Raw genomic sequence first — 13652 nt, 5'->3', positions numbered from 1 at the left:
ACACCGAAGAAGTGTTGCTGAATCATTTTTATTGGAATTAATAGCATTCGTCAACACTATTGCAGCCCTCAAATAGCAATATGCCTTTTAAGCACGACATTTATACACTGGCAATCTAACGCACACAGACGAACTCGATGCAGACGTGCTAACGAATTTTATTTCAATCTCATCAGTGAGACCTCTACGATGACCAACTCTCGCTACAAACTGACATTATCAAAATCGGTCAACCGGCAGGAGGGTTTTATAAAACGAAACTTAAGCTATGCATCTTTCTTGGTTTCCTGCACAGAAACATGTTTAACAAATAAGGGTGAGTTAATCCTAGCCATCCGAGACAACACCGTTCGTGGTTTCCCGTCCTTGAAGTAAAAGCCGGGAGTGGGTCCAGCGGTGGTCGAGATAGAAGCAGGACCGGATATTCCATAGAAATAGAAGATGGATCAGACAAACCCGCCGGAATCCGTAACATCCACCCCCCCGAGGAGGTGGATCAAAAATGTTGGCTCACGCTGAAGTGCAAAAGGGTTGGTTTCATCCAGTCACAGAACAGCCGCCTGTTTTTGGTAACGCATAACGATATAATGTTCGGCCCACTGGTTCAAGATTAGGTGGGGCTATCTGTAGGTAAAATTATCTGTTAACTGTCCACCGCATCGTAAGCCAGTGTTCCTGACTCCCAGGGCGAGTTCTGCCCGGACACCTTGCAAAAGATTGACGAGCGGTAAGCTGCTAGTGGGTGGACGAAAGGCCCGTACCGGTGGTGTCGGTCGTGTTGCGCACCGGCTCATCCTGGAACGCTAGTGCCGTGATCGCTTTCAGGTGGCCCGCGTACTCGCGCTCAACCGTCTTTGTGTCGATGCGCCACAACCGCACCAAACTGTCCGAGGAAGCTAAAATCAAAAAAAAAAAAAAGGGGGAAAGCAATAAGAGGGCGCTTCCGTAAAAAAAACGTCGTGCATTACCAGTGAACAGGTACTTGGAGTCATTGTTGAACGCAGCATCCCACACCCAGTACCGGTCGATGCGCAACTCCGCCTGCAGCGTCCACGTGTCGGTCGAGTAGATCCGTGCCGTACTGTCACCGGAGCAGGTCACCAGCAGGCTCGAATCGGGACTGAACTTACACCGCAACCCATACTTCTCGTGCGCCTGTATCTTTAGCTTCGCATCCGACCGGGTCAACTGTATCTCCTGCCCCGGTGGACCGCTCCAGCTCGTGAGCATCCAGATGAAGCAGCTGCCCTTGTTGTTGATGGCCGCCATGTACGCACCGTTCGGGCTGACCGCCACATCCTGTATCGAACACTCGACCTCCGGCAGGAGATGGTCGTGCTGGTCCGACTTCACGTCCCACAGGTAGATCCCACCGCCCTGATGGGCCATCAGCAGCTCCACCTGGTTTGGCAGCAGACAGACCGCATTCACCGGGCTCTGGCAGTCGAAGATGCGCTTGCAGGCCGGGTTCGGCGAACTCATGTCCCAGATCCGTACCTTCCCATCCTCGCCGCCGGTAAACATCCATTTGCCATCCTCCTGAAAGCCGACCCGCGTCACGTTCTTCATCACGCCCTCGAAGTTCACGATCGGATAGTTGGACACGAGATCGTACAGGCGGATGTGCTGATAGCCGCAGGCCGCCACCATGTTACGCTTGGGCGAGATGTCCAACGAATTCACTTGCTACGGGGCCATAGAGAGCAAAGCATTAAGGTCGAGTGTGTGCGTGCGTGTGTGATGGCTGTGGTAGGAGCGATTCCCTTACCGAGTCGACGTGCTGCATCGTGCGGACACACTGGCTGGTGTACGGTTGCCAAACGCGGATCGTGTGGTCGTAGCCACCGGTCACAAGTATCGGCTCAGTCAGCGGATCTCCCGTCATCCTTACCCCGGTGCGTTACGTCTTCCGGTGTGGTACGCCAGGCACGCCTAGAGCATCCGGATTCCAAGTTGAGATTAATGATTACATAGAAAGATTTCATACCAGCTGTATGCACACACTTACGAGCAATGGATTTGGACACGATTGGACTTGAGAAGAGATTGTTTTCTGCCTCACAGCACTATGCATTGGCAATGCTGCGGGTTTGCATTGTTTTGAACTACTTTTGCTTTGCGTACCAACCCGATTGCCCTAGTTTCGTACCCAATGAACACCGGCGCTATCGACCAAGATGCTTAGATGCATGGTGGAAGTGAGCACGATTCCGAAGAAAGGATGAAAGTGAGTTGAAAGGTCACCGAATGGTCTCACTTCTTGCTCACGAGAGGCACACAGTGAGACGACTTTACGCAGACATTAGTGAATGCGAACAATTTCTTCTTCTTCTTGGCTTAAGAGCACGTGTAGTATATTAAGCATGGGTTAGGACACGCCAACACATGTTTCCAGCAATCTCGGACCAATCTCCGACAAGTTCAACTTCACCTGATCCAGCCAATGAGCTCTCGCTGTAGTGGGCGGAGCAATTGCAGGCGTAGTATCCAACGAGATTTGTTTTACTACGCTAGCGTAAAAATCATGTGTTCTCGCTCTAAAATGTATTGCATTCCTGCTTGCACTGCTACAGCGTGAGAAATCTTCCCGGAGAGCTCTGAGCAGCTGATCTTTTTGAACAAAATCCAGCTCAAATGAACCTTTCTCCGCGGGTGCCGCTTAGCACAGGCAGTAAAGCACCGACACTTCATCCACTCGGACATAAGTTCAATTCTTGTTCAATGCTTGGTTATATATAGTTGAGCACGCGGTAACGTGGTTCGGACAAGAGAGACAAACACATCTAACAACGGAGAGAAAGAGAGGAAAGAAATATATGTTTTTTATCTCTCCATGATTGAAAATGGTGATTTTTTTGCTCATTTTCCGATTTTTTTTCCTGTTTGTCAACTAAATGTCAAACGATCAACAGTCTTCTTCCTACTCCAATGTGTCAAAATTCCATCCTCTCTCAATACAGTATAGGGAGAATCGTTGTGTGGCTAGTTTTGGCTAGTGAGCAACAGAGGGCGCTGTAAGTCAACCCACGCCCCAGGCAGCACTTGTGTAACGCCAATGCGTAACGTCCATTAAAGCTTGTGGTGAAAGTCTTGGGCAGGTAATTAACGTCGCATGGACATTTTTTTTCAAGTCTTTACAAACAGACACTTAGAAGGCCCCGAGTGTATGGAAAGATAATCGATGCGGGCTACAAAATGCCAAACTCTACGCTGATTTTACCATTGTGAATAATAGTGAATAAGACTCGTCAGGCACCTCCGATTGCTTGGTCATGTCATGAGAATGGCACCGAACGTCCCAGCCCGAAAGGGGGTTTTAGGCTCGTCCACACGGAGTGACGCCGCTTGATGCGACCAGCTAGAACGATATTAGCTGAGTACGTTGCTCAACTGCGAGAGGTATCCAGGACGTCGGCTCCAGCCCATAACCCACGAAGCGAAGTAAGTAAGTAATACGCAAAAACGCAAGCAATCCTTTGCGATAAGTGTTTTGGAGCTCTTAGTTTTATTAAGAATTGTGTGTTTTACAGTGCGTTGCAATAAAAGAGGAGTTTCCAATGTTTCAGTATGCTGGCATTCTGCCCTGCTTCGCGCACGATATATCTCTGGGAACAATCGCGTTATTTAAAGGTTTTCGATAAAAACAATCAATACTGTCAAATTTTGCTGCCACACACTTGCCATCTGCGGTTTTAGCTCACGTTTACGCTTGCTTTTCAGTTTTTATGCTACGTATATTCTGTATGCGCGCTTGTATGTGTGTGTGTGTGGGTGTATGTGTTCATTACATTAACATCTCCGGCCTGATCTAGAAGTACACATTATACAGTAAAAATTAAAACATGGGCTTCGCTTACACGCCTGTGTCCGCTGTCTAACACCATCCAACTCCACGCGCCCTATTCCTTCTTTCCTTTTCTCTCTTTCTTCAACCGCCTCTCTCGCTCTCGCCAGCTCTTCTAGCAATTAAAATAAGCCCAAACGCTTCTGCTTAGTTAGTAATGTTCGACAGAATGTTCAGCCATCCACGCGACTAAAGCTATCGGTTAACATAACATATAATTAAATAGACAATGTAGAACAAAGTACAAAGGTAAATTTAAGAGGATGGGATTTGATTTGTTTTTCTTCTGTTTTTGCGAAGTTTCGCTTGATCAGGCGAAGGCGAAATTTGGTCGCTGCTCGGCAGCCATACTAGCCTGCTGCTACGCTGACACATTAGTAGGTGCGTTAGGGATACTCTATCTCTTCCTTCATTGCTCGTTTCTTCTCTTTCCCGACCTTTTTTTTTTGCCCAACTCCATAGCTCGCACTTATTTTGTTTGTTTGATTGAAAATCGCATTCTTTATCGTTTTTTTGTGTGTTTGCTTTTCTCTTGATTTTTTGTATAAGTGTTAACATATTCAGTCTTCTTTGGTAAGTGGTAACGAAACGGAAGAGTCTTCAAACGATTGTATTCTCTGTTTAACTTTTGCCATTTTCCCTACCTCTCGGTAATCTATTGCCTTGCCTTTTGTTTTCTACTTGTTCCCTTTTCTTTCTCTCTCTCTCTCTCTCTCTTCAGTTTCACAGTAATTTTTGTGTTTATCAGTTGTGCCATGGTTTGGTAAACGTCAACGGAACGAAACTACTCAAAAGAAGCAAAACGAGCAGTAACTCCTTGGCGTTACGCAGCAATCAAACAGTTACTAACGCGACGCGGGTAGCAAACATTCGGGCTGAGTGTAGTAGTGTAGTAGCGAAGCAAGCAATTACGATCGTCAGTCGCGTTAGGATAGCGAAATACTCTCCCCACACAGCTGGTTTAATATAGTAACCTGCATGGTAATACTTAGAACACCACACGTTAAACATTGCAACATTTTTATCTGTATCGATCGTCCTCATTAGTATTAGTAGGCGACTGTTTAGACCTTTACTGGCTGCGCTAACCGGCAGCACAAAATGCTGCTGTGTGGATTATGTACCTGTTTCCTTGTCCGTAGGTGCATGAGGATGCATTTGTTTGCCTATGTGTGTGTGTGTGTGTTTGTGTTGCTGCGAACATCCTGCTTCCTGGCCATTACAGCATCCAATAAATGATAGATTGCTTTCTTGCAAAATCCTAACCTCACAAATACAATCAATGCGTTACGCGCGTACCGTCTCGTGACGTGCCCCACCTATCGACGCTTGACTAGAGATCGAGGCGACGACATGTTGTGTGACTTCACACCATTCACCCCAAAACAGTTAGTGTATGTGCGCGTGTGTGTGTTTGTTCTTAAGCTATTTTTTTCAACCTCGCAATTGTCCAAATATATTACACGTACACGACTGCTTCTTTGTTTTTAAATTTCGCTTTATCTTCTTTTGCTTTGCTTCTCAACTACTTCCAAAAATAAAAATTTAGATAGATCCAAGCCTAAACGTATCTTAGTCTTACTCACCGTACACAGTTTAATTTTTCTGTTGTTTTTGGTATTCGATCATTTTGCCGCAACTAGTTTAAGTTAAATTTTAAAATTAATGCTAAAAATGTTGCCTTTCCATTCACATAAAACCAAGAAGCACAAACAGAAAGAATGAAAGCAAGAAAGAACCAAATGATGGTGGAACGATGGCGAAATATTATGATTTAAAAAGAGAAACAACAATTATGACTGATATGACCAGCATTCGCGAGGATTGTTACAAATTTTGTGTTTTGTTTACGTCTTGTTCTCTCTCTTGATACATCTCTCCCTTTCCCTCTCTCTCTCTCTCTCTCTCTCTCTCTCTCTCTGTTTCACTTTCATATCCTAACTTCCGGAAGTATCTGGTAATTTTCTTAAGTGTTCCCAACTATATCCAGTAATCCTAACTCTTCTCCCTCAAACACACACACTTACAAACAAAATGCTTTGTTCGAAAGGGGATGGGGTGTACTAAAGCAAGAAGGTGAAAATGAAGAACGGGAGCTTGCTAGTAGCAATCAGGATGACTAAGTTCCTTAGACTTGGCATCCTGATGATGTCCTTTCTTCGAAAACAAAAAACAAAATGGCCCCTTTTCAAATATTTCCTGAAACACAGCCTCCTTTCAGTCACCAACCCTCCGACCACGACCCCTTCATCCAGTATCCTTCCTTCCACCCCCTCCAGGACATTGTGTGCAGGGTGGGCGCCAGGACATCTCACACAAAGAAGAAAAAAGCACAAAAAACGACACAAACACTAGGCAACTATGTTTTGTTTCCTGTAATGGTGGTGGTGGTTTATTCTAATCTTTTTTTTCCTTCCCTTCCGGTTTGTTCTTTACTTTCTCCCCTCTCTTGTATGCGCGCGCGCGTCCATTTTGTTTCGTTCCAACCTATACACACTTCACGAAGCTCTAGCTCTCTATCATCCCATTTAAATGCGCTTCCACTTGCCTTCATCTCGGGAGCCTTCCTTCCTTCACTGTTACCCAAAACTGCAACCAAAAACCATACAGTTTTTTTGCCCCATTTTACGGCCAGCGTCACCGGATGGACGCCGCGCCGCCATCTTTGTTCTGTCCGTTCGATCGATCCGACCCGATGACATCGGGCGGACACCGCGCGTACTTGTTGTCACTTCAGTCCCTCTTCTCCACTAAATCGCTAAATCGTTCCTTTTTTCCCGCCCACAAATGTAAAAAAGAAGAAGAAAACACAGGAGGAGAATCTAACCCTATAAAAAACACTATCGTAAATCGCTTTGGTACGCGTGTGGTGGCGCGTAACACGAACGCGATTCGCCACCCATTCGCAGACGGTCCTGTTCAATTGTTTAGATGTTTGTATGTGTGTGATTGTGTCGGTGTGTACAATAATGTGTGTGTGCTTGTGTTGGTTTTGTTTGTTTTGCAAAATAAATACGTGTCCTTATATCGGTAGGTACTAAGCGCTTAGTTAGTACATCATGATCCATCCTACATATGCCTACATGTACAAAATAGTGTATATATAGATTTATATATTTATATGTAAAGGTATATGAATATATATTTATATATCCATACAGGCTCCTATATGTGTGGTATATCGCATCCAAAAAAAGGGCCACACGCACACCCACACCCAACCGCAAGGCGGGTTGCGTGTAGGCGTTCCATGTACGTGTACAATAGATGCGTTTAAGATATAGCTTGTTTGTTTTTTTTTGTTTTTTAATATTATATTATCGTTATGCATCGTTATCCTTAAACGGTTAAAAATAATGTGTGTGTGTGTTTGATTGTTTGTTTTCCTACCATTTTAAAGTACATATAAATAGTTCCTCGGACTCTCTTTCTCTCGCGCTCGCTCTCTCTCTCGCTCTGTAATACAATCGCACGAACTCCCCACAACCGAGCACTTCCGGTTTGATGGCTCCACTCTTTCTTCTTCTTGTTCTTCTTCCTTCACTCAACTCCCCACAAACCTTCCTTCCCCTACAAACAGTATCCCATATAGCAGGATGCTCTCTAAAGGACACTACACACCTCCGGCTGAATGAGCTACCTGCTCCGCTGGAGGTTCTTCCGGAAGGACCCAAACCAGACCCGTATACACACACACACACACACACATACATTCGCGCAATACGTTCGCCAAAGCTCTACATTAAATAGCCAAAAGTTTCAGTCAATCGCACAGGTGAAATGGGTGAAGTGAAAGTGTTTTCCTACAGCGCCATTAAAAATAATACAAAGATGGCCGCTGTCCATGAAGCTGCTTAGGCTGAGCTCAGCAAACTTTACTACGCAACTTAAAGTCTTGGTCAAAAACTGATGCTCGTGTATGCGTATGCGTGTGTAAGGTTGCGTGTGCAGGTATGTGGAAGGTTGGTAGTGAGTCCCCGGTGGGAGAGAGGTGTGTAAGTGATGAGTGGTGGAGTTTCTAGAAAATAAGAAACTCCCCTTCCGGTTGGAATTGCCGGGAGTGGTAGAAAGGTACCTTGGACACCGTATGGCAAGCACTAAGTGTCAGCACAAATGACAGACGAAGTGACTCCATCGTCACACGCACTCTTGGAGGATGTTGTTTGTGGATACTGGAATCTTTGAACGACTCCATGTTTGTGAGTCATTTAGCTTAGAGCATGAGGGGAAAGCGAAGGAGGGAAGCAGTTGAGAGCGTGTGTGAGAGAGTTTGTGTGTGTGTGAGAGAGAGAGAGTAAGAGAAGAAGGAAGGCGATAGGAGAGGATGGTAAACAGGTAAGTGTGTGGATTGGCGGAGCCCCGCGAGCAACACACTTAACATGGCACAGGGAAACCCACGGTACTCCGCGTCGCTACGCTCATAACTAAATCAATTCAACTCTTAACACTCGTTTGCTGCTGTTGCTGTCGTTTCCGGTGATGGCGAGCAGGTCGACACTGACAACATTCATCGACCGGCTGCTGTTGCTGTTGCTGCTGACCAGGGCGCTTGGCATTTTGTCGGTTGCACATGGCTCGGTTGCATCGCTTGCGACTACAGTTAAGCTGTCCGTCCTGTGAGGACACAAAGAAAAACGAAGAAAAAATATTGGAGATTAGTTGACTGGTTCCCAGATGGCACAAGGACCGGTTGCTGCCGGACATTGCGGTAACGCGATGCTTACCTTGCAGCGACACTTGATACACTTCTCCTCGCCATGCGTCGCCAGCACTGGATGATACTCTTCGCCGTTCTCGTAGAAGTTTTCCTCGAAACGACAGCCACCGGCCGCCAGGATCATCTGTGGCGAACGCAATGTCGGGCTGCCAGCCTCGTCGTACTGCACATCCTGCCGGCCGGCGTGCACCTTCTTCGGGACCTTCGGTTCCTTCACCTGCGGACAGACCTTACAGCAGGCTTTCTTGTCCGGTCGATAGGCGACCTTGTCGCTGCACGGCAGCGGAGGACACTGAGCCCGAGTACACTTGACCTGGAGCGTAAACAGCTCGCACGTACAGATGGTGCAGGTTTCGTATCCGCTCGGGTGCAGATAGGGATGCCATGTTGTGCCTGCCTCGTGGAACTCATCACCGAGGTTACAACCACGCTGAGAGCTTGAGCTGCCGTTGCTGACTGTAGTTACTGGGGCAGCTGGAAGTCCATTACCTGCTGAAGATTTTGGAGCTGTTTAAAAAGGGAAAGGTACAGAAGGAAAGATGAGTAAGAATTTCTAGACCTGCACGAAACGATCTTGACAAAGAGACACTTACCAGCACACGAGGGACAACATTCGCCCTTCTTTTGTACAATATCTTCCTTGCGACATCTTAACGGAGGACACTTCATCTTCTCGCATTTGTACTGCTGATGATCGCAGGAGCACATGGTACACGCCTCCACCGCACTACGCCACGTTTCACCCTCGTCGTAGAACCGGCCGGAATGGAAACACTTCTCGTTGGTAGTGACCGGTACATCATTCGCCGCGAACGGATCCTGCTGCACCTCATTGTCTAGCCCACCGGTACAGTGGCTAGGGACGCGAGTCGGTGTGTGGACGCGTGCCCGCATCAGAGGTCCGGTCGTACTGTTGGAGCGTACCTCTAGATAGATAACGCTCGTCTCGAGCTTGGCCAGATCACGGGGTGGTAGTCCAAGCTGGAAGCCCTCGAGCTGATTCCCTCCAAACTCTTCCAGTAGGCGACGGCTAATCGGTGCGTTAGGTGCTTCCAGTGGTAGTTCCTCCAGGTATAGCTGCAGAGGATGGAAGGCGCTTGGAACTCCGGTAAGCGATAGGTCGTAGTGCAGGCTACACTCGTTGTCTACCGCCATCCAGGCCATACCGACGGCGTGTGCAAGCGGTGGCAGATCGGCGGTACGGCGCAACAGTACCGGAGCATTAGAGTCCCGGGCGTCCGCGACTTGGCGCGTCACAAACTTGCCTTGCAGCAGCGTGAGATTCTGGTCGTTCGATACCTGAATGGCTAGTTCGCCCGAGTAGAGCGGTTCCAGTACGCGCGGTCCCATCCGATCGATAACACCGGACGCATGCTCACCGGCAAACGCTCGGGTTAGTGTTTCGAGCTCAGGCTTACGCTTGGCACTGTCGTCGATGAGCGTCAGGACCGGGCTAGATGTTCCTGGCTGACCGTGAAGATGATGCGTCTGTACGTGGTACACCAGTGCTCCCTCTCGGTTCTGATACATCCAGGCCAATCCGCTCGCATCACTTCGTACGTCGACTCCGTGCGAGCTGAGTAGAGTTTGGAAAACTTCGCAAGCGACACGTCCTCTTACTGGACCCTGCAGCCGAAGGATATCTGGGTTGCGGCGTGATTCAACCGTCAGCGTGAGTTTACCGCGCGTTAGCAGACGCAGATCGCTTATAGAGACTGGCGATGATACCTCGAGTACGTTGATGTCGTGGGCCGGTTTGCGGACACGCTGGACGTCCTCTAGGATCAGCTGGCGCTTGTCGAGTGATTCTAGTCGCACGCTCAGCGGCACATCGTTTACGTCTTCCGGTGCAAACAGTCCGTTCAGGACGATTGTCAGATGGATGGAGGAGGTGACACCGCTGCTTGTGGACACGATCGCCGTACCACCGGCACCACTCATCATATCTTGCTGGGCAGCCGGTTCCAACAGTGAGCTAAACAGTTCATGTGCCAGTGCGGGATATTTCGCGATCGAGCCGGCTATCGCTAGTTCCGCCTGATGTTTGCTACCCCACAGCAATACCACACTCACCAGCTCATCTCGCAGCAGACGACGATATTCGCGGGGCACTCGGCGCCAGACACCACACACCTTTCCGGTCCCGTTCTGGTACGCACTTAAACGACCTTCGTCGGACGGTAGGGCAAGCGTATGCTCCTCCAAGATGTTACCATTCGCGTGCACGAACTGAATCGATCGGGGACGTGCGGCCCGCTCCGACACGTAGAAACTGTAGTAAAGATTCTTCTTGTGGAACGAGAATCGTCCAGTGGCGACCACGTTCTGGGGGTTGAGTGTCGTGTACATTGTGCTCATGTCATCCTTCTTTAACAGCGCTGAGGTACGTCCGGTTAGGAGAGCTGCAAAATCTGTAAGAGGACCGGATAGAGAGCAAACAGATGCGTTAGTTATGCGGTCTAGGTGTAGAACGTTGGTAAAGTGTTATACTTACGTTTGCTGCGCTCCTCCTCTTCGGGCATTGTCGCTTGGGGAAGATCTTGCACCACGTCAGGACCTGGGAACGAACAAAGAAAAACATGAAAACCATTAGAATTAATCAAATGATAAGATTGGTACGGGGTGTTAAAGATAACGATCGACATGTGAGGTGCGCTGGTACCTCATCCAAATGACCTGACGTGACCCGAACGATTGGACCTGACGAAGTCATTGCGGTGGCGGTCAATACGTTTGGCAACAGATAGGTTAGGTTCCTGCATCAGCATCTGTATGAACCCTCGCACATGGAACAGATGTCGCAAAAGATGTCGGAACTCTCTGCGTGCTCTCTCTCTCTCTGTCTATCTATATCTATACACTCTATCCCTCTTTCTCCCTTTGCCTTTGCCACTCTTCCATTATCTGCTTATCTTGGAGCCGTTAAGGACGTAACACTTTTGCGATTGTACTGCTCTGCACCTTGCTTCCCAGCACCAGCTTGCCAGCACCTAGTCCCCCAGCAAAGCGTAACCAACCTGACGGTTCGGATACGCCACACACCCGCTTATCAGGCGCTGTTGACAAGTAGTGTAGCGAAAACTGAGTGAGGAACAGAAGGAAAAAAAGCAGCTGTAGCCGCGTTACAGTCAGCGCGTGAAAGGAAGCAAACAATATGGCAACCAAAAAAAAAACCGACTTTTGATGTAGAAAAGTTCGCATGCTTCTTGGATGGGTTTGCGTTGTCGGCTAATGGCGGTGAAGACTCCGTTGGACATCCATCCAACCGGCCGGATATTCGGTTGGTTCCTTCCTGTCTCGGGTGTTTCTTCGCTGGGGTAGTCTTTCCTGTTTTTTGTTTTCTGCCGCTCTCTGTCAGCTGCAAGATCTCGAAGACTATCTACTGATGACCCAACGTGTGAGGTTTTGCGCACGTATTCTTATCCCCCACCCTAAAGGCGCACACCATTCAGCAACATCTCCCGGCGAACAGCGAGAGTGACATCGATCACAAGACATGGTTCGAGGACGGTGTTGGGTTACCTTCCGGGTCACGGGCTGTTGCAGGTTCTTCCACGCAACTCCGCTTTCTAGATTCACGCCAATAGGCGTAGAGAGAGCCTGAGGTAGAAGAGGAGTAGAGTCTGTTGCGTCACAGGAGGTTGCCAACACCCGGTACACCACCGTGTTTGTCTACCTGTCTACCTTGGTCAACCCCGACAGTGGTGCGTGCCTATTTGACAAGGGGGGCTGTTTATTTGCACGATTGTCCGGCCGTTTGTTTGTTTGCTTGTTGGTGTGTTTTGTTTGCCTGTTTATACACACACACACACACATTAGGCTAGCGCTAGCGGACGCTTTCGGCACCCGCACCCGTGTGTGAGCATTATTTCGAGCAACAACCCCGTCATCATCGACGAGTCCTCGGAGCTATTCGTCAATATGCGTTCCAATAGTACAAGAACCGCTACGCAATGTTCTGGGCTCAGTCTCTCGTTAGGCTTAATCAAGTGCAAGCTGAGCAGCTATGGGGGACGACAACAAAAAAGTGTCACCAAAAAAGTGGTTGGCTCTAGCTGGCTGAGGCTTCTACGACGCCTCTGTGGTTCCGCAAAAGGTAACCCATCCTGCCTATATACAGGTGACGCGCTCGCTGACGACGTTGCAGCGTCGATGGGCAGCGTAGTGTGAAGCGTACAACATCACCACGACAGCGACGCTCGGTACCGAAGTGCGAGCGGATGTCACTTCAGGGCCCCAAGTGTGTCGATCAGCAAGCAAACGTCACGTCAAAGCACTAAAGGCCCCACTGTTTGGCTCCACTTTTGATGAGTAGGTTCGCAAACTTACTCCTTGCCCGAGCACGTTGTTTGCGGTTGTTGATCGAGAATTGGCGCCACAGGGCGCCACAAAAATCCCCCCCCCCCTCCCCCCGTCACCGTGCCCGACTCGTTGCTGGTACCTCAATCTACACGTTACGCAACCGTTGTTCCTGGCACCTGTTCCAAAAAGCAAAAACCTAGAACGCAAAAGCAGCAGCAACAACAGAAAGCTTGGGGCGAGGCACCAATCAAACGTCAGTGTACTGTCGGAGCAAGCTCATACTCAGCGGCCCATATCTTTGCATATCTGCGCTAAGTGCGTAAATTCCGCATGGCGCGCCGAGCGCACCGAGTTCAGCTGGCGTCTCAGTGGCGATAAACCTCAGACAGACTTCCTCGTACACAACACGGTCCGACCGGTTGAGCGGTGTCTCGGAGGTTCGTGGTGCACGCTTTGCTGCTGCTACCTTGCTCAGTACTGTTGTTTTTTTTTTGTGCAAAAAATGTCGACGCACCGTACAAGATGGCTGCTCCAAGAACGGAAGTGAACTAAGTCAGACAGCTCAACACTTTCTCTCCGCCAGCGGACAATGTTTGGATGAGCTCGAACACTTGCGCTTGCTCACTTGTGTACCAAACAAGGGATCGCATTGTGATAATGGGAATGGGAAGCATCTGACATTGACATCGATCCTCCTCCACCGACCGGTGATCCACCCACATTTCGCTCCCAAGCAGACTAACATTTCATCGAAATGGAATCGATCCGGAATGAGCCTTTTAAATCGCG

General features: G+C 48.7%; 2 protein-coding genes across 5 annotated transcripts in view; both read right to left on the bottom strand.

The window, feature by feature from the left end:
- Window positions 1-8: 8 nt before the first annotated feature.
- On the bottom strand, window positions 9-2502 carry LOC118502982 (protein LST8 homolog). The gene is made up of 4 exons (XM_036035767.1): window positions 2009-2502; window positions 1769-1932; window positions 969-1686; window positions 9-896 (listed from the first exon to the last, which is right to left on the bottom strand). Exons 2-4 carry the CDS (start codon window positions 1883-1885, stop codon window positions 736-738), a joined length of 996 nt encoding a protein of 331 aa, XP_035891660.1. The 5' UTR covers window positions 1886-1932; window positions 2009-2502; the 3' UTR covers window positions 9-735.
- A 970-nt stretch (window positions 2503-3472) lies between these two features.
- The window catches only part of LOC118502887 (dorsal-ventral patterning protein Sog), a 32071-nt gene continuing 21891 nt past the window's right edge, over window positions 3473-13652 (bottom strand). For all 4 annotated transcript variants that reach the window (XM_036035625.1, XM_036035631.1, XM_036035618.1 and 1 more), the window contains 4 exons: window positions 11056-11118; window positions 9155-10972; window positions 8569-9068; window positions 3473-8458 (listed from right to left, as the gene is read on the bottom strand). In XM_036035625.1, the coding sequence (XP_035891518.1) occupies window positions 8279-8458; window positions 8569-9068; window positions 9155-10972; window positions 11056-11118 (2561 nt within the window). In that variant the 3' untranslated portion in view covers window positions 3473-8278. The remainder of the gene's footprint in view (window positions 8459-8568; window positions 9069-9154; window positions 10973-11055; window positions 11119-13652) is intronic.

The sequence above is a fragment of the Anopheles stephensi genome, chromosome X, assembly GCF_013141755.1.
Source record: "Anopheles stephensi strain Indian chromosome X, UCI_ANSTEP_V1.0, whole genome shotgun sequence".
In the NCBI taxonomy this organism is placed as follows: Eukaryota; Metazoa; Arthropoda; class Insecta; order Diptera; family Culicidae; genus Anopheles; species Anopheles stephensi.
The sequence above is the reverse complement of the archived record's forward strand: the minus strand, read 5'-3'. Positions and strand labels throughout refer to the sequence as shown.